The sequence below is a fragment of the Theobroma umbraticum genome, unplaced genomic scaffold, assembly GCF_002168275.2.
Source record: "Theobroma umbraticum cultivar Fairchild unplaced genomic scaffold, ASM216827v3 scaffold_34.0, whole genome shotgun sequence".
Classification (NCBI taxonomy): domain Eukaryota; kingdom Viridiplantae; phylum Streptophyta; class Magnoliopsida; order Malvales; family Malvaceae; genus Theobroma; species Theobroma umbraticum.
In genome coordinates, this window is record NW_018397275.1 from 1,461,047 (window position 1) to 1,483,005 (window position 21,959).

The 21,959-nt window shown below is 33.9% G+C and overlaps 2 protein-coding genes across 3 annotated transcripts in view; both read right to left on the reverse strand.

The window, feature by feature from the left end:
* Positions 1–6,626: 6,626 nt before the first annotated feature.
* LOC110427542 (uncharacterized) lies at positions 6,627–7,043 on the reverse strand. Its single transcript, XM_021443097.1, has one exon. The coding sequence runs from the start codon at positions 7,041–7,043 to the stop codon at positions 6,627–6,629; it is 417 nt and encodes a 138-aa protein (XP_021298772.1).
* An 8,474-nt stretch (positions 7,044–15,517) lies between these two features.
* Positions 15,518–21,959, reverse strand: part of LOC110427384 (pleiotropic drug resistance protein 1-like) — a 9,979-nt gene continuing 3,537 nt past the window's right edge. Inside the window, exons 7-24 of one of the 2 annotated variants that reach the window (XM_021442880.2) lie at positions 21,627–21,680; positions 21,455–21,545; positions 21,068–21,369; positions 20,548–20,829; positions 20,149–20,465; positions 19,900–20,060; positions 19,693–19,799; positions 19,440–19,596; positions 19,217–19,342; positions 18,889–19,058; positions 18,461–18,793; positions 17,766–18,056; positions 17,598–17,681; positions 17,299–17,429; positions 16,899–17,126; positions 16,603–16,774; positions 16,213–16,467; positions 15,518–15,989 (exon numbers count right to left, since the gene is read on the reverse strand). In XM_021442880.2, coding sequence (XP_021298555.1) covers positions 15,732–15,989; positions 16,213–16,467; positions 16,603–16,774; positions 16,899–17,126; positions 17,299–17,429; positions 17,598–17,681; positions 17,766–18,056; positions 18,461–18,793; positions 18,889–19,058; positions 19,217–19,342; positions 19,440–19,596; positions 19,693–19,799; positions 19,900–20,060; positions 20,149–20,465; positions 20,548–20,829; positions 21,068–21,369; positions 21,455–21,545; positions 21,627–21,680 — 3,519 coding nt within the window. In that variant the 3' untranslated portion in view covers positions 15,518–15,731. Of the gene's footprint in view, positions 15,990–16,212; positions 16,468–16,602; positions 16,775–16,898; positions 17,127–17,298; positions 17,430–17,597; positions 17,682–17,765; positions 18,057–18,460; positions 18,794–18,888; positions 19,059–19,216; positions 19,343–19,439; positions 19,597–19,692; positions 19,800–19,899; positions 20,061–20,148; positions 20,466–20,547; positions 20,830–21,067; positions 21,370–21,454; positions 21,546–21,626; positions 21,681–21,959 lie in introns of those variants that run through there. The other variant, XM_089785494.1, reaches the window with a different exon arrangement.

The following is a 21,959-nucleotide window of genomic DNA, read 5'->3' on the forward strand; positions in this document are numbered from 1 at the left end:
ATTTATCACATAATCTATACACTTTAACGAACCCGAGTTTATACCACACAATATAGTCACTTTGCATGCTTACCTCTTGGTTTAAGATTGAATTTCCCAAATGTGACTCAACTTCTTTACTTCTAAGATTACCTTTGCTGCTACAAAATAATCAAGCAATATACATCTCATTTTTCCTTTCCACTTATGATTTCAAAGCTAAAACACTTACCCATTGTTCATTTAGCTTCAAAGTCAGCATGGATTCTAAGATCTACTTGCATGCATGCCTCAGGTCCTTTGAATTCGTGTGGGTTCTTGCTACCACAAACAAAAGTACACTTCAAAATTGATTTCCAATGCATGCATGTCATGAAGGACGAAGATCTCATCACTTACCTTGCCTCGGGTTGACTAAGCCGAACCCTCCCTTTCTTTTTCTTGTTCCTCCTTTTTCCCTTTCTCTCCTTCCTTTCTTCCTTTCTCTTCCTTCTTTTTTCTTCTTCTTTTTCTTTTCTTCTTGGTAGTGGACGGATCTCCCAAGGCCAAGCCTTGAAAATACCTTTACTTTTCTCCATTTTGTGCTTACATGGGCGGATTGCCCAAGATCACTTGCCTTTTACCATATTTTCCTTCTTTTTCTTTTTATTCTCTCTCATGGGTGGATTGCCCAAGGTTGCATGTCTTGGTGGCATGTTTTCTTCTCCTTTTTGTGGTAAAAGTACAAGGCTTTTGCCTTTATTATTTTATTTCAAATTTTTCAACTTGTCTCATCGAGACCCAAAATGTCTCACTTTGTCTCGGTTCATTTTCGAATCACTCTTTTGATCTCAAAAATTCCTTCATGCTAAAATATTATTATTTAATTGTCATTTTCTTGCATTCGAAATATTTTATTCTAAAATATTCCTTTCGCTTATCATTGCTCTTTTGCACTTAGATTTATATCCATTAACCCTCTGTCTCATCGATGAGATCACATTGGCTCTTATATGAAGGTATGGGGTGTTATAAAAGACACCAATTATGACAAGGTTGAAAACTCCATTAAGGTGAATTACCAATCTTGGCAAGGTTGAAAATCCCATTAAGGTGAAAAATAGCCAAAATCCTATTTTGGTTGATTAGGCCAAAGATACTAAAACCTCTTACTCTTTAAAAAGAGCTTAGAGAAATAAGCACTCTTGCTAAGAAAATATTATTTATTAACTCTCAACTTAAATGTATTTTAACTACTCCTTAGGGTCCTATTTATAGTATTATAAACCCACATACTAATAAAACTCTACTTCCAATTGCTTAATATAGTTAGAATAATTAACTAGAGAATTAAATAAAATACGCGTTCTATTCCTAAATAAAACATGACTATCCTAATTAAATACTAATTCTTAAAAGTATTAAAATCCTAATAAAAATAAGAAAAAAATTCATAATCTAAATAAAATAAAGAAAATAAACTCCTAAATTAACTAAAATTAGCAAAAACTAAATTAAATAAATACAATCCTAGACGCTTCCGCATCATTCTCCTCGGGTCTAAAAAACTCAGCTTTGACGAGTAGGCCTCAGTATACTTCTCGTAAATGTTTAGATCCATATATTGTCATGGTCCATACAAACCATTTGAACTATTCATCCATTGTTTTGAGGGTTGTTTTCCATTCATTTTCAAGTTGAATTCAAATTTGATAACAACCACTACGCAAATCGATCTTAGAGAAAATAATAGCACCGTGCAATTGATCCAAAAAATCACTAAGTCTAGGAATGGGAAAATGATACAAGCCTTTCTCCAAAAGTTGTTTGACTAGATGTTGTAATTCCTTAAGCTTTTGCGAACTCATGCGATAAGCCGACTTGTTTGGAATTATAGAACTAGGGATGAAATCAATGGCATGATGAATATCTTACATTGGTGGTAGTCCATGGGGTATCTCATCAGGTACAACATCACAAAACTCTTCAATTATGGGTTTGACATATTTAGATAAGGGTGAAGATACTTCATTCTCCTCACAAACTAATAAAAGGTATAAGAGGCTTGACTCATGATAAGCTTTGTTTAAGCCATACACAATAATGAGTGCTTTATCTTCCTCTTGTCTCTTTGGTCAGTCTTCTGGCTTTAATGGAGTCAACATAATTTTTACTCCATCTTTGATGAAGGACTAAGTATTCTTATATCCGTCAGGGTGAGCTCGATGATCATATTGCCACAAGCGTCCCAACAATAGGTGGCATGCATTCATTGGGATAACATCACACCAAATTTCATCGTGATACTTATTACTAATAGAGAATTGAACACAAAAACACTTTGTTATCTTAACTTCATTTCCTTTTCTCAACCATTGTAACTTGTAAGGATGAGGATGTACTTTAGTTGAAAGTTTTAACTTTTTCATCATGTAATTACCAATAACATTCTCACAGCTTCCACTATCAATAATGACATTACAAACCTTCCCTTGGGATGTGCACCTTGTATATAATATGTTGTGACAAAGCAAACTTTCATCTTTAATGATCATAGCAGTGTTGAGGCTACGACAAACAACAAGAGCTTCTCCATGGTCAACAAGAACTTCTTCTACCTCTTCGTTATTGAATATTTCTAGATCATCCTTTATTTCATCATTATATTCATCATAAACTAGTTCTAATTTTTCCAAACCCACATAATCTTCTTCATCACTTGAGCTACTATAGTTGAATCGAGCAGCATCATGTCTTGCAAGTTGCTCTTGTAATTCTTGAATTTGCTACCGTAGTTCTGCAATCTCGATCCCGTGATCATCTCTTTAACAATTTTGATGCCTTTAGGGCATTTTATTATATGGTGATGACAATATGGTGATGTAGAAAAAAAGATGATGATATAACCATAAAGCAATAAATAAAATTACTCGAACAAGAAGTATCATGTAACACTCCATACCCTTGTATAAGAGTCAATATGATCTCATTGACAAGACGGAGGATTGATGGACGTAAATTTAAGTTTGAAAGAGCAGTGATAGGTGAAAGGAATATTTTGAAATAAAATATTTCATACACGAGGACCTTATAACTAAATAATAATATTTTATCAAGGATGAATAAGCGAGATAGAAAGGCAATTCGGAAGTGAATCGAGACAAGTGAGAAATTTTGGAACTCGAGGAGTCAAGTGAAGGATTTTAAAATAAAATAATATTAAAATAATAATATTTTATCTGTGATTGAAATTAGTCATGAAGAAGGAGTATGTGACTAATCTAAGTGCAAGAGAAGAAGTAAGAATGAATTTCGAAGAAAAAAGACGTAAGCGAGGCCCACATGCCTTTATTAACCAAAGGATGAGTGAGTAAGTATATATTTAAATATTATCGTGACATTTCGATGAAGTGCGAATTAGATATTCTATTTGTACACATGTAAAGGAAGAAAGTGTTGGGTAAGGGCTAATCATGCATCAAATACAAATAAATACAGCGAAAATAGATTTAAGATTAAATTGCGCCTCACCTTCCTAAGATCTCTTTCATGCCGAATTGAGTACAAAATTAAATTACAAATAAAATATATATGTATGATTGTATCAAATTTACCTTAAAAACAAAGGTTGATGAATCTTTTGTTAAACCATCGATTTGCCTTCAAAAAGCTTAACCACCTTAGCCCAGTTATTGCAAACCAAAGCTGTCCAAGGAATCTTTGTGTAGCCTCTAATGGTGATCCACACTAATGAATTAGAAAATCCTTCTTTAAGGATTGGGAGTGCTATGCCTTAACAATGTGCTAGTAAAGATAAGTTTCATTAACTTATAATCCACACAAAATTATGAGGTTGAAAAGGAATCAAGTGAACAAAAACTGTTTTTCTTCACATAAGGAACGGTAAGAAAAAAAGTTTCTAATCTACCATTCTTTTCTTTTTAAGTCTTTTCTCTCTTATTTGGTTTAGAGGCTATAGCAAAGTATTTATACCTTGGATTAATTTTAAACCCTATTTACAAAACAATTTTATAATTACAAATTAATCTAATAATTTAAATAAATAATTTAATTAAGTCCTTAAGAAGCCCAATTAACTTAATTTTTAATTTAATCAATTAGGCCCAATAATTTAATTAAACAATTTAATCAATTAGGTACAAAAACTTGATTAAACAAATTTAATCAATTAGGCCCAATAACTTCATTAAACAATTTAATCAATTAGGCCCAATAACTTCATTAAACAAATTTAATCAATTAGGCCAAATAACTTAATTGTTTAATTTAATTAATTAGATCTAATGACTTAATTAAATAATTTAATGAATTAGGCACAACTTAATTAAACAGCTTTAATCAAATGCTTGAGATGCTCATAACTTCTAATTTGATTAAGTCCCACTTAATCACCTCTTCCATTTTATTTTCAACATTCATTTTAGGTGTGTCACCCATTAGGCTTTTAACATATTGGCAATGAACTCAACATATAATTCTTAAGTTAACCTTAGAATTAGATAAATTCAAAGTACTTTAATTTTATCGTTAATCAGGTTAACTACTTAGAGTTCATAGACCAAGATTAAGATCTAGCAATCCGTCATGGCCACCCAAATGTTGGAAGAGTCAAGATGGTTTGACTCAACCTTTCAGTGATCACCCTTTCAGTGTAATCCATTCCCTCATCATATATCCTGGAGATAATAAAAGTATGGTGTAGTGTCTACTCTTATTGATCTCCATATTCATTCTTAAAGTTTGATAATCAGCTTTATAAAAACTTATGAAACTCCTTTCATAATTTTCAAGTCACATTGGCCAAGGACTTCAATAAGCTAATATCAACCAAGAACAGTTAGGATATTTCCCCTGCATCACTTGAGGTGATAATTCCAATCTTGACCACTTATTTGCCTTCACATGCTTCATGTTATACCCAAAGGTATCCCATTTTGGCATCCTTGGTTAGGCACCGTAGGGATAAAATCAAAGCATAGCACTTCACACATAAGACAACCTAGTATCTCAAATCTAGGATGTGTATGTACCACAATGACACCATGAGAAATATTACATAACACTTGAGTGAAATACAAATGCACTTCTCATGGTGGGTCATGTTCAGTGAACTTGCTCTCCTAGGCAAGCACTACATTCTAGTTTCAAGTATCCCTATACTTCAACCTATGAGATCGGTTGCTTACCTCTCAAGTGAAGAACATAAAATGTACAATCTCTAGGCATCATTGATGTTCAGTCTCAATGATACATTGACCAGGAACATTTTTGAGATTACGCTTTGATGCATAAGAATCTCATAACTGCAACCCATTATAGTTTCCTTGCAAGGCATATTAATCTCATGGACTTCATCTAATTAGACTTTATAACTTGTTATAATTGATGTCTTATTGATGAAGAAAAACCTTTAATCATTCAACATGAATGATGTTGTTGCATGATTGGAATCAAGCGTTAACCAATTGCAATTGGCTGCAAGGCTCATCCCAACATCTCCCACAAGCATAGAGCCAATTGCTACCTCATCGTATGTGGATTCAAATCTATCTAGCAATCGTGTCTCCATGTAGACTCGTTTGTGCCCTTTAATGTGGTTAATTCCTTTTATCTATCTTTCTATGTATCACATTATATCATATTACTATATCTAGATCCATTGAGACCCAAGTTCTACTATTATGCCTCCATTGTTACATTAACAACGTCTAGAACCATTTTTTAGTTCCATGAATTAACGATCTAAATATCTTCTTATTTGAGCCCTTTCTAGTAATATGTATATCACTTTATTTATATACACGTGTAATCCCTTTCTCTCCTTGGGACAATTCCAACTGGACTATGTTGCATGCATCATATGTATGTGTCACTTTATGTTATGTCATTTGGCCCTTTCAACTTTTTATTGTCATTGGGCTCCCACTTTTTATTGGAGAGAAATATTCAAACTCTTTTGAATATTCCTTGAGGTATATACATCTCAATGTATGCTTGGAATCACATTGCTTTGGAATATCATAATGGGCTTTTATGTTGGAGAGATATGGACCAAATTATATTGCAATATGAAGTTGCTTTCTTTCTTGAACATTCATCTCTATGTTTTTGCTCTTAAGAAAGTTCCATTTTATATGAATCAATATTCAACCTTTTGATCAATACCTTTTGATCAATTGAACATAATTCATAATTGATCAAATATCATTGCAAGAATAAACATGAAGCATGGATAATTAAATGTGACATAATTATTCCAAATAATTATTCAAACTTGAAACATATAAGCTTCCACATCCAAATGCTAAAGACAAATGTTTCACCAGCCATTCCCATGGCAATTACATAATTAATGTTTCAAAAACATCCAAATAAATTATCCAGCATGTCAAGATAAATAGGAATGTAACCATCCAATGTAGCATTTAATGCTTTAGGTAGTCCATCCATGTGGTCACCTCCTGAGCCAAGATCCTACTCTTGTTTATCTTTGATCCTTGCAATATGCCAAAACATATGAGAATCAACTTAGAGGTATCATATACCTTTAATATATAAAGTAGAATTACTTAGCAAATGGTACCTGAATCATAAACTTCAATAAGTTTCTTTTTGTTGCTCACAATAGTAGGTACTCCTTGCAGTTCCTATTCCAATGCCCAAGTTTGCCACAATGATGGCAAAATATCTTTCTCTTTGTCCTTTTTGACACCTCTCTTAGGCTTCAGCACCTTCTCATTTTGAGATTTTACCTTCTTCCCTTTTTGGGCTTTCTTCTTCTGTTGTTTCGTATGAGCCTCAAAAGAAGAAACAAGAAGCAATGATCCTTTATCTTTCCTGATGGACCACTCTACCATGTTTAGCATATTCAAAAGTTCAAGAAAAGTGGCTTCCAATCGATTCATATGGAAGTTCAACATGAACTGACTAAAGCTGTCAAGAAGAGATTGTAGAACTAAGTCTATACTAAGCTCATGATCCATTGCTAATCCCAATTGTCCAAGTCTCTCGATGAGTTCAATCATCTTCAGCACATGGGGTCTAATAGAACTGCATTCTGCCATCATTCTAGAATAAGTATTTATGGAAGATCGTGCTCATCAATAAACCCTTAATCATGGAAATCATGCTTTCAACTATACATGTTAAAATAGTTTCAAAAGTGGTCTATTGACTCACCTTGAAAAGTCAATTGTTACAAATAGGTGAAACTTTAGTTGAGTGAAGTTCTTGTACTTTCAATCGTTCCTTACATCCAATAATTATTATAATCAATACTTAGTCTAGAAATTGCATAGTAATTATTCTAGACTATTTAGAAACTATTCGAGTTCCTCTAAATCTCATTTTCTAGATTAAGGTTATTGCTTTCTAAATACCCATGTTTTTAAAGCCATACATTTTTTATCTTTACGTTAGGTGCAAATGATGCAATTTTTTTGAGACTTTTCCCTTTTTCATTAAGGGATAAAGTTAAAGTATGGTAGAATGCACTCCCTATTAGATCCATCACAACATGGATGACCTTGTTCAAAAATTTCTTGCTAAGTTTTTGCTTCTAGCTAAGAAAGTGAACATAAGGAATGATATCACATCATTCATGCAACTAGATTCTAAATTGTTGCACGAGGTTTGGGAAAGATATAAAGACCTACTTAGGCATTGTCCCCATCATGGTCTTCCAAAGTGGCTTCAAGTGTAAACATTCTACAATAGATTGAGGGGTCATGTTCTAACCACCATTGATGTTGTTGCAAGAGGAGCTTTAATGGAAAAGTCAATTGATGAGGCATACGACTTATTAAAAAAGATGGCATCGAACAATTACTAGTGGCTAGCAGAGCCATCAATGCAAACGAGAGTAACTAGAGTTCATAACATGGATGCCATTATGACATTATCAGCACAAATAGCAACTTTAACTAAAAAATATGATTCTTTTAGTGCTAACTCAGTTTAAAGTCCTTTTATAGTTTATGAGTATTGTGGAGATGGGCATCCTAGTAATTAGTGTCTAAGCAATACAAAGAGATTTCAATTTGCAAAGAATAGGTAGCAAAATAACCCATATTCCAACAGTTATAATCCCAACCAGAGTAATCATCCAAATTTTTCTTAAAGTAATAATCAAGGTTCTTCATTAGCTCTAAGGCCTAATTTCCCTTCCAAATTTCAACCTCAAGCAAGACCTCTTATGCCAAAAAAAAACCATCTAAGGAGCAGTTACTTATGGAATACATGGCCAAGATCGACTCTTTCATTCATAGTTAGGCAACCTTGCTCAAAAGTCTTGAGACTTAAGTTGGACAATTGCCAACATTATCAATAATAGGCCTTGAGGTACATTACTTACTGACATAAAAGTTAATCTAAGTAGGGAAGGTAAGGAACAATGCAATGATATTACTCTTAAGAGTGGAAAAGAGGTTGGAATTAGTAGCAAGCAAATTGAACATCAAGTTAAGTTAGTCAAGAATGAGATAGTGGTTGAGAATGCTGACAAGCTAGTTCAAGTGAAGGATACAAAGGCAAACCCACCACCATTTTTTCTTTAACCCTTTTAAAAACAAAAGTTTGATCCTCAATCTAGAAGTTCTTAGCAGTATTTAAGAAGCTTCACACCAACATTATTTTTACTATAGCTTTAGAAAATATGCGAAGCTATGTGAAGTTTTTAAAAGACATTTTAACTAAGAGTAGGAAATTAGAAAAGTTTAAGACAATTGCAGTTATTGAGGAATGCAGTGCTATAATCCAAAATAAGCTTCTGCCAAAGCTTAAGGATTTTGAGAGTTTTTCTATTTCTTGCACTATTAGTAGTTTTAAAATTTTTGAAGCTTTGTGTGATTTAAATGCTGGTGTTTCAATAATGCCTTTGTTTATTGCCAAGAAACTTAGATTTAAGGAGATTCAGCCTACATAGTTACCTTGCAATTAGCAAACAAAACCATTAAGTACCCTATTGGGACTGTAGAGGATGTGTTGGTTAAAGTTAGGCATCTCTACATTCCAATGGACTTCATTGTGCTTGAGATGGAAGAGGATGTGGAAATTCCTCAAATCTTGGAACAACCATTCTGGCTATTGCAAGCACAATCATTTATGTGAAGGAAAGCAAGATAACTTTTAAAGTTAGAGAGGAGGTAGTCAAATTTAATAGTTTCAATGCAATTACGCATCTTGCTTATACAAATAGTTGCTATAAAATGGATTTAGTTAATGAAGGTTGGGGTAAGCTTGTTTTCCACTTACAAGTAAGCAAGCACCAATCTTTAAGTTAAAGCCACAACCTCCACATATCAAAACTAAGCAATCGCATGAAGAAATTTTCCACCACCTCCCAATTATCTTGATTTTGAGGTTGGATAGTAAGTAGTACTCTCTAGTTCATGGCTTCATCTTTTACCATGGCAACTTCAACCATATTGGTGGAAAACCTTTAAAGTGATAAAGGTTTTGTCTTCTGGCCTTATTGAGATTTCTAGTATGCTTACTAAGCGTGCAAGGTTAATAAACAAAGTCCCAAGCCTTACTCTATGGATGAAGAATTGCAAAAAGGGGTGCCATAGTCAAGCTAATGACTACATAGAATCACATCTTTAGAGGCAACCTAAATTTTTAAAACTCATACTCATTTTATTTGAAGGTTTTTTTTTTTAGATTTTCCCATTAATTTATTTTTTTCTTTTTCTTATTTAGAATTTTGTCACTTTAACGGATCCTCCTAACAACTTTGGATATAATGAGGATGAAAAGGAAGATTAAAGGATCTCCGCTACCTAGGGGAGTATTCTTGACTTTGTCTTTACTTTTTAACATTTAGGACAATGTTAATTTTAAGTTTAGGGGGGGGAATTTTCAATTTTAAGCTTTGTTTTCTTGATTGTGAATTTATGGATTTAGCTCTTAAGTTTATAAAGTTATTTATCATTTAATTTGTTGCATGTTTTAAGAACTTGAGCTAGATTTAATTGCACCAATTTCTTTTAATTTACATATCTAATGATGAAAACCTAGCTATATTTTTATTTTGATTCTTTGAAACACATGAATATTGTTTGAGCATTATGTAAATTCTTATGCTAAGCTTCATGGTTAAGATGAAATTTCTACAACTTAAGCAACATTTTTTTTGCTAAGTTTCATTGCACATATCTAAAAAAGGTTTATGTGAATGTGAAATTTTGAATTATGGCTAGAATTCTAGAATCTATTTGATTCTCTCTCAAGATGAAATCTTAGACTATACGTAGTGAAGGAGATTATATAAGCCATCTTTAGACCGTTTCAGCCTCCAAGCTAACCTTGCTATATATACATTTATCATTAGAATTCCCTTTTGAGCCTAATGTAACCTTTTCTTTATTTAAACACTTAATTATTAGCCTAAACCTTTCCATAAAAATTTCCAACTTTTGCATCCAACATTCCTAAATGTAGAAGTCAATTTAGGAAATGTAATGACCTAGATAATGAAAAGGTAGTAAAGATGAAAAATGGTAAAAGATCAATAGTATGATTGTATTCATTTTACTACCTAATAAAAGAAATAGGTTTGGGGGTGCAATATTAAAAAAAATAGAAAAGAACAAAATAAGAAAAAGAATGAAGTGTTGAACAAAAGGAAAATTTTATAAAAAAAAGGGTGAAATTGGTGAAGGAGAATGAAACTCTTTATAGATCCTAAAATGACTATGTGCTTAGGGTGATTTTAGCTATATAATATCTCATATCCTACATTGACCCTAGCCATACTATATAAGCTTGATAAAGACTTAACGATCCTTAATTTAGTATTAGTCTACATTAGTAGAGGGAGAAATGAAAAGCAAACCTACTGAATTTCAATACTAATTTGAATTTTGCATGTGTATAAACTTATCCAGATTGTATAATGTTCTAGGTGAATAGATTTTGCACACACATGAAAATTCATTTGACATTAAGTTTGCATTTGAATTGAAATATGAACTTGAATAATATTAATGTGTTGAGTTGAGAATATAGATTAACTTATGATGTTATTAAAGGTGATTGTTGAGTTGGTGCAATTTATTTCTATTTCAATTATTTTCTTCATTTATGTTATTGCATTTTAGTTTATGTTTTGCTCTAGAACTAGCAAAATCTTAAGTTTGGGGGTGTGGTAGCTCTATTGTATAGAGTTATTTTGATACATTTTGAGAATTTAAGTAACTAGGTCTTTGAGATTTTAGGTTCAAATTTTAGTATTTTAGGTGTTTTTCTTAATTAAGCTTAATTACATGTTGATTAGTTTAATTTAAGTATTGTTAATTAATTTTATGTTATTTTGTTTGGAATTACTTTAAGTATAGTTATTGTTGATTTCTCTTATGGTTCTTGTAGGAAATTCAATGAGAAACGTTTATTTGATGAAAATCCATGCAAGTACGGTAATGACTTTATTCATACATGTTGTAGTATTTTAAGGATAACTTGAGCTACAGATGTCCAACTGATGTGATTCTTGAACCATTGGAAAGATAAGAGACAAAACTACAGTTCTTATCTTCACTACTTCACTCAGGTTGGAATAGATTAAGATGAAAACCATGTTGGAAGAGGCTAGATTGCTATAGTTTTGCACAAGGCAGCACAAGGGAATGAAGGTTATGACCTTGACTTACTCAAGGTTGTGGTGCTAAGTGCATCAAGGCACCATACTAAATCTAGACAGTACAAAGCCATAATGCTGGTGGAAGTAAGGCTCCCATAGTAAAGCCAGAGAGTATAGCATGGCGGCATTGAAGAGGGGAAGACTACAGCATTAGAAGAATAAGGCACACCATACTTCAAATAGAGGCTAAGGCACTGCAGTGCCAAGGAGACTAAGGTCACAACACCAAATATATTCCCAAAGATAATCTGTTAACAAAATTTTAGAAATAAGGGTTTTTTAAAGCCTATTTAAAAGGCTTTTCTTAGAGGTTTTCAGAGGAGGACAATAAGTAACTATTCTGAAGAAAAAAGAGTTAAAAACAAAGTAAGAAAGACGGAGAATTTGAGAGAGATTTGAGATCAAAAGCTTCAACTATTAGTTTTTCTCTCCACTTGTAACACCCTCGATCTTTTATGCTAAATATGTATGGTAGTTAAGTCAATAGACATGCTAATTTGAACCTTAAGAGGTTGACGTATATAATGAGTTTATGTGCAAATAAGATTAAAGATATGCCTGTGTCCATAAATGATAATTATGCGATGTAGGAGCACATGAAAGCTCAAAATGATGTTATGCATATGTCTGGCATATGAATGATATGGTGCATTGTTTAGCACTTAGATAAGTATAGTATGTATGCAATTAATGCTAAGTTATGATTAATACTATGTGACATAAAGCATGATTGAGAAATTAGAGATGTATGATAAGTGTATATCTTAATGATCAGTAAAGTACAATGAAATATGATGATTATGAGAATGAGAATGCTTTGAGAACTTAAAGGAATGAAATTGAAAGGTCAAATATGCTAAGAATTGAAGTTGAAGTATAAACTATTGATATATATTCGTGGTCTATTGATAGATGAAGGTTAAAAGCAAAGTAATGAAAGAGCCAAAGAACATCTATCGGTAGAAGCATGATAAGTATCAATATATGTCCACCCAAGAGTAAAAGAAGGGCAGTTGAAGGATATCTATGGATAGAATCCTGACAAGTATCGATAAATAGCCTCCTGAGAATGAATTGAAAGCAACAAAGACATGAAGTATCGATAGGTCTGTAGAGACTATAGATAAATGGACACCTAAGATTGATGATAAAGAGAATGGGGCACAATCTATCGATAAATGCCCAAAAACTATTGATAGATTGCACTACGAGAAGGAAATAAAAGTGTGTAGGGTGCCATCTATCGATAGACTTCTCAAGCTTATCGATATATGCATAAAACTTGGAAAAAATATATAAGCTTTGAGTAGTCTACCCATTAGAAAATAAAGGAAAGAAAGAGTCCCTTTGCTTCCCCTAATCCCTATGCCCCATAAGTGGAAATTCAAGCTTGGAAAGGTGATTTAAGGCTAGAAAATCCATCTAAAGGTAAGATTGAAGCTTTTCACCTATTATTTTCCATTTTAAATGGTTAATAATGTAGAAATGTGATGTTTTAGCTTAGAGATTGGTGGTGCTTGAATGTGGCTGGATATTTATAGTCCAAGTGAGCCAGATTAACACCTAAAGTAAAGTATTTAGCTGTTGTCGAAGAATTTGTGAAAATTGAGTTTGTGTGATGAATTACAAGATAAATGTGCTATGTTGAAATGCTGAAATTTCTCATTTAGCTATGAAATAGAGAAACGAGATATAATGCTGATGTTTATGTTTTGTTAAATGCTAGATGGTTATGGAAGTAAGAATGCTACCCAAATGCTAAAATGTATAAATTGAAGCTAAGGCATTGGTGAGTTGAATTGTGCAAGTGCCTAATTGTCAAAGTGAGTTGGGCTTTATGGTTAAACGCAAGTGGATGCATCACGCATAATGTTATGCATTGCCATGGTATGTTAAGTAATTATGTTATACCTAAATGAGCATGTCTAGGCCAATACATTATTGATATATGTCATTATTCGCAGATGTTGTGTTGAAGGCCACATAGTGGCATTGTGCTTGAAGTTGGATTGCTTATGAAGCTTAAGCTATGAGCTAGATTGTGCTCTATAGTGATCATTGAAATAATTGTTGTATTATACTATGTCATTAAGAAGCATGAGCTGTTAGACATCTGAGGGATGTGGAATTGATTTTCAATATTTAGTTGTTAAGCCATGATGAATTAAATGAGATTGTTGATGCATGCGTAGCTGATAAGCCATGATTATTGAAGTGTAGTTGCCTGAGTATGTGAGGTCACATACTTTGATATTTGATGTGAATTACTTATGTATGTAAAGCTAAGAAGGCCAATTAAATGATATGATATTATGATTATGAATCATTAAAGCAATGATGATCATGATATGCATTTGGATTAATGGTACATGATGGATAGCTTAGTAGAAAACCCTTATGCTTAGTATGTCTGATTATTGAAAGCACATAAAGATTGATGATGAGCTGTTAAGCATGTGAGGGCTTAAAGCTGTGAGTAATTGATAAGAATGATGTGTATATATACTTTAGTTATGTCCTTGAGGATAATCGTGTATAATGAATGACCTAAGGTATTTATAAGTCCTCAAGATTTCTACCTGTTGGAAAGAGATTTGGCTTCATTTTTGAATGTTGGAACCACTTGACTTGTGCTAGTCAAACTACAAGAATCAATTAATGGATGTGTGAGACATCGATTCTTTCATGACCCAAGCCTCTCTGTTTCATGAGAATTGACCTTTCTACTTTTATGATATGAATTCTTCTTGCCTTAAGTTGAGTCTAAAACTTTCTATTTCCTAATAATTGATCATTGCATTCCTAAATAATCAATTCTTCTTATCTCACTTCAAGTGTAGAGTATTTTGTTTTGTGATAATCGATCATTACATATCTGAGTAGTTGATTCTTCTTATCACCTAGGTGCCAAAATAAAAATATAAATTTGCCTTTTTCCCGCTCCATTCTTGTCCTTTTCTCTATCTTTTCTTCTTTAACAAGTTTCTAATTTTTGTCTTTGTAGCTTTGAAAATCAGTCATTTGATGCTTGAGAAGTTTATTCTTGCTTTTGCATTGCTCTTCCAGATTTCTTTTACATTATCAAGAATCAACCATTACTCCTTCAGATATCGATTCTTCTTGTTTAAGTAGCTTTTATTTCTTCAAGAATCAATGTTTCCTTTTTAAAGAAATCAATTATTCCTACTTCAGAGAAAGAAATATTGCTTTTTGTTTTGCAAACGGTCCATTACTTTACTTCTAGAAGTTAATTCTAATAGTTGGAATTTGAGATTCAAAGTGTTCAAATTGATTTTTCTTTTCACAAACAACTTTAAAGCTCTTTGAGAATTGTTCTTCAAGTTCAAAAAAAAACAGTTTCACACAGTTTTAAAGTATATTTAGATCATTAAACTTTCTCATTTCAAAACTAAGGTCAATTTTAAAACTAATTCAAAGGACAGACCTAGGTTGACTTAAGTGGTGTCGAGTGACACCACTTAAGTGCCAAAACTCCCTACTAATTCTATTACTTATACTAGAGTTTTATGCAATTAATGATGTTAATGAACCCATTAATTTTTTTAATTATTATTATTATTATTTTAATTATGACACTACTAAGAAAAATTCCTAGATCCGCCTCTGGATGGGATCATTGTTGACGTGGTAGAGTAATCTACTTAACAATTTCTCTTGGATTTATTGGTTTGAATGCTAAACCCCTCCAATTAATGGTTATGAGACAAGAAAAGGAGAAAATTGTCCTCAAAAAGTACGAACTAAACATTATAAATGAGCCAACATTTACTACTTGAGTGAATTCTGTTCAAAAGGTTGAAAACTGTAGCACATCTTAAAAAACAAATCCACTTGCTCTCCTTGCATCAAAAATAAGCTGTTTGAGTGCATATATTCATATGAGACAGAAAAAATACCAACATGGCATCTTGATATTTTCATTTTACTGAGGGGGAAGAATCATGAATTTAAGTTGGTAGACACCTCTTTCCTTATCTACCATTTGCAGCGGATGGATACAATTTCACTTTTCATAGCAGAAAGACCCTATCTATTAAAGCAATACATGTGATCAGAAATGTAAATTTTACGTTATTTGTATGCAACAATCTCCTCACCTCTTCTGGAAATTAAGCACCTTTATTGAAAAAGCAAAGGTGAGAGCATAGAATGCTGGGAATGCAACCATTACAGCAGCAACAACCCCAAGGAAATCATGTCTGAAACCATAATAACTTCTGATAAAACTTTGCACTGTTTCATTTGTGTCAAGCCTGTCCTTCACATCTCCGAATTGGGAGGCAATCAATCCGTATAAGGTCCAAGCAAGTGGACATGCCCAATAATACCATCTCCACCACACTGGAATTCTCTGTGTTTCAAGAAGAAGAATAATAAAAATTGGTAACAGCTCAAAATTGCCAAAATCTGAAAGGCTTGTTACTATTAAACCTTGAGTTTCAACTTGAAAGGTATAATGTTAAACCGTGAGAAGAATGAGATTTAAAGGAGTGCAGGGCTAATGAATTTGCATGTACCGAAAAAGAAGAGAATGTAAAAATACATTCAAGAATAATGAGATCAAGAAAACTCACAGGTCTTGGAATCAAAAATCCTGCAAATAGGCTCCATAGTCCATAGACTGCAGTGGAAACTATATATGCAACTTGCTGGTTCGGTGTCAATGCTACGACCATCATACCATAAAAGGTGTAGCCCGACAAGTTAAAATACATGATGAACATATACCAGAAGAACTTAGCAGCATGCCACTGAAATCCAATCATTGCATAAATGATAACACCAAACACCACTGCTTGTACAAAAAGATAAGGGAGCTCAATCATAGCCTAAACCAAAAAAGAGAAGCATGTTTAGTTTTAGTCCGAGGCAAGCTGGCGGAGAATAATGTTTAGTTGTATATTGTGTTTGCTTGTTTAACCTATGATTAAAAGAAAGAAAAATCTAAGGAACTAGCTAGTTACCTGTGCAAGGGCATATGCCATGGGTGAATACATTCCAGCGGCCCTTTCTCTATAAAAGACTGTTCGTTCCACAGCAATTATTGGCATCACTGAAAAGGTGTTGTTAACACCAATGAAGATAACAGAAATGTACATAGCACCCATTGCATTAAATAAATCTTGTTGCCTCTTCCTATCAACAATGATATCAGAAAGATATGAATGACAGATTAGTATTTGTAGCGAGATATTAGCATTTAAGCTACTATTTACTTATATTTGGTTTCCAACCAAAGAAAATTTATCTTTGGTCTTACCATTTGGTGCCGAGGTCCCAAAACATACTTCCGAATAGCAAAGCTACAAATGCTGTAAAGAAAAGTCTAAAAGCAGTGTATGATGTATTGCGCCAATATGAACAATACTGTTTCCATAAGCAAGCTTTGAATTGGATGAAGAATGGCTGTGAGTATTTTGTAACAAAATACAGGTCCTTCGATCCTGGAGAAGGGGTGCTTAGTTCTTTAATGAGAGCTTTATTTCTCCTGTTCAGAATGCAAGGACAGATTAGAACTTCGGCAACAAACCTAGCTTATTCTAATTAAGGGCCACTTTGGGCTCATTATTGATCATTCTCTTTGTATTTATTTTTTAGACACTCACCTGAGACACAGCTAAGCTACTGAAATAATTACAGTTGAATAGTCTATAACACACCTGTATAGTTCTGAATTATGGTAAACATCATTGAAATTTACTCCAAGATCGGCTTGGACTGAAGTTGTAACCTCTAGAACCCATGTTGCCGGATTATAACCATCCTTGATTTTACCTACTCCTTCTATTCCCTGGATTATGAAAATTTATACATTTGCATTTATATATATATAAAATGAAACGAAACGAAAAGGATCAAAGAGAATCAAAATAAAATAGCAGTTACAAAAAGGATTGAATGTTGAAGAAAGAACTGATTTTTAACACCGTTAGCAACTTTCGACTCGTTTGCTTCTTACCTCAAAATACTTGATTAGGTGGCAAGAGTGCTGACCCAATGGCCCAACATATATTTCTTGTCCCCCTCGTGTCATTAGATATAGCTGCATTCTTAGGTAAAATATTTCAAGATCTCATAAAAACAATGGTAAATGTTATACTTACTGAAACTCTCTAGTCAAACTAACCTCATCAAAAGATTCAAAGATGTCAATGCTTGGCTGATGGATTGTACACACTACTGTTCTTCCAGTGTCAACAGTATTTCTAACTGTTCTCATCACAATGGCTGCGGCTCTTGCATCAAGTCCTGAGGTTGGCTCATCCATGAAAATTATGGAGGGGTTTGACATAAGCTCAACGGCAACAGTCAATCTCCTGCGCTGTTCCAGTGACAGGCCATTCACACCTGGCAAGCCAACAAGTGCTTCCCTCAAAGAGGACAGTTCCACAAGTTCCATTACCTCCTCAACAAAGATCTGCAGACACTAATTGAACACAATTATAGCAATTTAACGTAGTTTCCTCCAATAGAAATACTTGAACTCAATCATCTAGTAGTCTATCAACAAAGATAAGTTTAATTAAAGCATGCCTAGCTAGTTCATGAGGCAAAATAACAATATTTCTTAAGATGATAAATAACATGGATAAATGATCGCAAAGAGAATAGCCTTTTGGCTAAGACTACCCCATGAGAAATGCTTAAACTAGGCTCACTTTGCCAATTATCCAAGAAAAGCTGACAGTCCTAACCAAACACTAGCAAAAATGTATAATATTAGGAATTAAATTAGCATGTGGGCAAAGTAACCAGGAAGTTAACATTTTTGCACCTCCATTAATCACCCAAGATAAAGATTACTGTTTCAAATTAATTGACCTTTCGAGTTTCAGAATCAACTTCAAGAGGTAGCCGAAGCCATGCTGAGTAGACCAAGGACTCATAGACAGTAACATAGGGAGAGTGAATGTCATTCTGTTCACAATAACCAAAAATTCGAGCAAATGTTTCTTGCTTCTTTGTGTAACCAGAAACTGTTATGGTACCCTCAATGTATCCACCAGTTTTTCTACCAGCTAGAACATCCATCAAAGTGGTTTTACCAGCACCACTAACCCCCATTAGAGCTGTAAGAACGCCAGGCCTGAAAGTGCCACTCACACCTTTTAACAGCTCCAATCTGTCTTCATTAATGCCTTGTTCTTTCATTTCCTGCAAGTCCGATTACAACAGACATTTTTTAGTTCCTAAATATTCATCAAACCAGTTTTAGCTTCTGGTTATATTTTTGCATAAATTGAAGATACCTGCGGCATGTTGATGAAGTATCTAATTTCGTCAAAAGTGATAGAATGTAGTTCAAATGGAAGAATCATTCCTCTTCTCTTGGGTTGTGATTGGTGTACCTCCGAATTGGTCCCAGTTGTTGTCAATGTTATGGCAGAAGAGACTCTTCTTATCATCCCAATTCCTCTCTCTAAAAGTTGTATGCGATTCCCATTCAAAAAAAAATTAACCACTTAGGGTAGTGAATGCGTAAACATATGTATCATGGAAGGAAAATAAAACTCACTGACAAATAGCAGCTGATGTTTCAAGTGATCACTACACAAAAACACAGAGGAGATTCATCACCTGCAGATTCAGTCCCACCAACAGGTCTTCTCCCTTGATGAGGAAGCTCGATTGTTGCTCCAATATCATCTACCCATCTACTTTTCAATGATTCTTCTGATATAAAGGACTCACGCTTCTCAATTGCTGAAATTTTCATCCACAAGAGGAAAAAGGAAAATATTTTAGTTCGAAGTCATTTCACTGTTAGAAAAAATTACAGAAGTAGGGTGGTAAGTAGTACGTTTGAGATAAGTGAGGGCAATGGTAAAGAGACAATTGAATAGCAATGTGAATCCAATTGTTGCTCCTATTCCTAGCCAATACCAATATGAATGTGGAAACATTCCACGAGCTTCCAAAACAGCAACTCCAATCGGTTTTGTTGAATTTGGATAAACCTTTGACACAAAAATAAAGTGAAAGATATAATTAGCATAATTTTAATTTGTAAGGACAAGTTACGGGCTATGTTGGAAAGAAAACAAGAAGCATACTGGATGTTTCCAGCTGTTTCCAAGGAACTCATTTACTGCTAGTGCATTTTGTGCGTACATTGCAGGCGACAACCAGTAAAGCCAGATCCACCATCTCTTCACATTTTCTGTGAGTACCAAAAGAGAAATTAATATATTTCTTACCATGCTCTTCAGTAAAAACCTTCAGCTCCATAGACATTCTATCAAAATTTATTTTGAATTCACCTCGTGAGAGCATATATCCACCAAAAATAAAAATAGTCATCAAAGCCAGAGCACCAAATGTGTTCCCAACAATGGCAGTCCTACCGACTGCTCCCAAGAATCGGAACCATGCAGATGCCATCACTTTCATAAGTAGAAGTTGAAGATACAGTCTGAAGAACCTGCAAGTTGTTATCTCACATTGTCATGCAAGAAAATTAATAATTGAACAAGTCATTTGGTAATTGACTACATTTATTTAGGTAATACCTGCCAATATTTGGATCATATCCAATGACATAATAAATGGGCACAACGAATACGGCTACTTCTATAACTGTGATGGGAATCCTAAGGAACCACGACGGCAGAGCATAAGCCCACGGGGGATAAAAGAGAAGAGCCCTTTGCTTATAGAAAACTGGAAGTTTTGCAATGACCATGCCCATTTCCGAGAATCCATTAAACAGCATCTGATAAAGCAAGAAGCATAAAGAACCCATAAACATCCCTCCATCACTTATTGAGTTCCGGTGCATCTCAGTTCGTAAAAAGACTGTCATAACGATAAATGCTAGTCCTGAGATCTGAAATGTTGAAAAGAGAAGTGGATAATTACAACATTGTAATGGCCATTGGCTACAAACATGAAATGACATAAATAGTCACCTGCATGAGCTTGAATTTGATGACGAATGAATTTCGTTTCATCAACAACAGTTCTCTTGATATGCAAGCTTTCACAAGCTCCTTCTTTCGAGCACCATACTTCTTGGTTGTCAGAGCAGCTCGATGACTCTTGCTCTTATCGAATGGGGTCTGAAGCTCTACCATGAGTTTCAAGCCAATGTGAAATGACCGGAATGCCTCTGCAAATGTTTTGGCTGTAACATAATCGTAAGACTCGTCTTTATTAGCCCAGTACTGCTCCTGATCCTTCCTTGATGTCACCTTTAAGAAAAGAACAATGCTCAAATCTCGTTTGTTCGATTTCAGCACAAAGACAAAGAAAGGCGTAATACCCCAGCCACATTGACTGTGAAAGTGATTCTTAAGGTTTATATAAGTGTCTCAATCACTATTACAATTGGACTTTTAAGATTTTGAGAATCATGTGCTTTGGGTTGAAAAGTTATTGGATCAAAAGGTATTAACTATTATATTGTCTGATATAATAATTTACTCTTACTTCTTGCAGGAAATCGGCCACTTCTTTCCTTTCAGGACATTTAAAGCCCATGGATCCAAAAAATTCAAGGACGAATTCACGTGGTCCTTGATACACAATTTGTCCGTCAGAGAGGAGGAGAATGTCATCGAAGAGATCGTAAGTCTCTGGCGGGGGCTGTAAAAGAGAAATTAGAGCAGTTCCATCAAGAATGTTGACATATCTCTTGATTGCATTGACAACTTGGAATGTTGTGGAGCTGTCCAACCCAGTTGATATCTCATCCATCAACAGCACCTTTGCTGGTCCAACCAGCATTTCACCTAAAGTTTGCCAGTCTAGATACTGTCAGTAATGTGATCATGTGAAAAGAGATAAACAAAATGGATACGAGATCAGTTGATTTACCTGTAGTAAGGCGCTTCTTTTGCCCTCCAGAAATACCTCTTAACATGGCATCCCCTACCAAGGTATCTGCACAGACTTCTAGACCTAGAATCTGTATTTAGTGTAGCAGATTATCCTATCTGTTTGCTTCATTTATAACAAAATGCTTACTAATCATATGTGGTGATTTTACCTTCAGTACATAATCCACAATAATGCTCATCTCTTGGCCTTCTGTAGCTGCAGCCTGAAAAATTTCAGTGCTTAGGGAAAATGAACCAAAAAAAAAAGACGACATACAACAAACAGAGACCTTCAATGTACCATTCATGATGAAGAAATCCCATAATGTATGGCTTTCCAAGTCAAAAAAGTTCTAAGTACAAATTTTATTTTTTTATTTTTTTTTCAGCCAAATATGTGGATTTTATATAACACTAGAAAAATAGTGCGGGATATGACCCAAGTTTCAGTTACAACGCCTAGAATCAGTCTGGCATAGAATAAAACGTACATAAGTGCAACC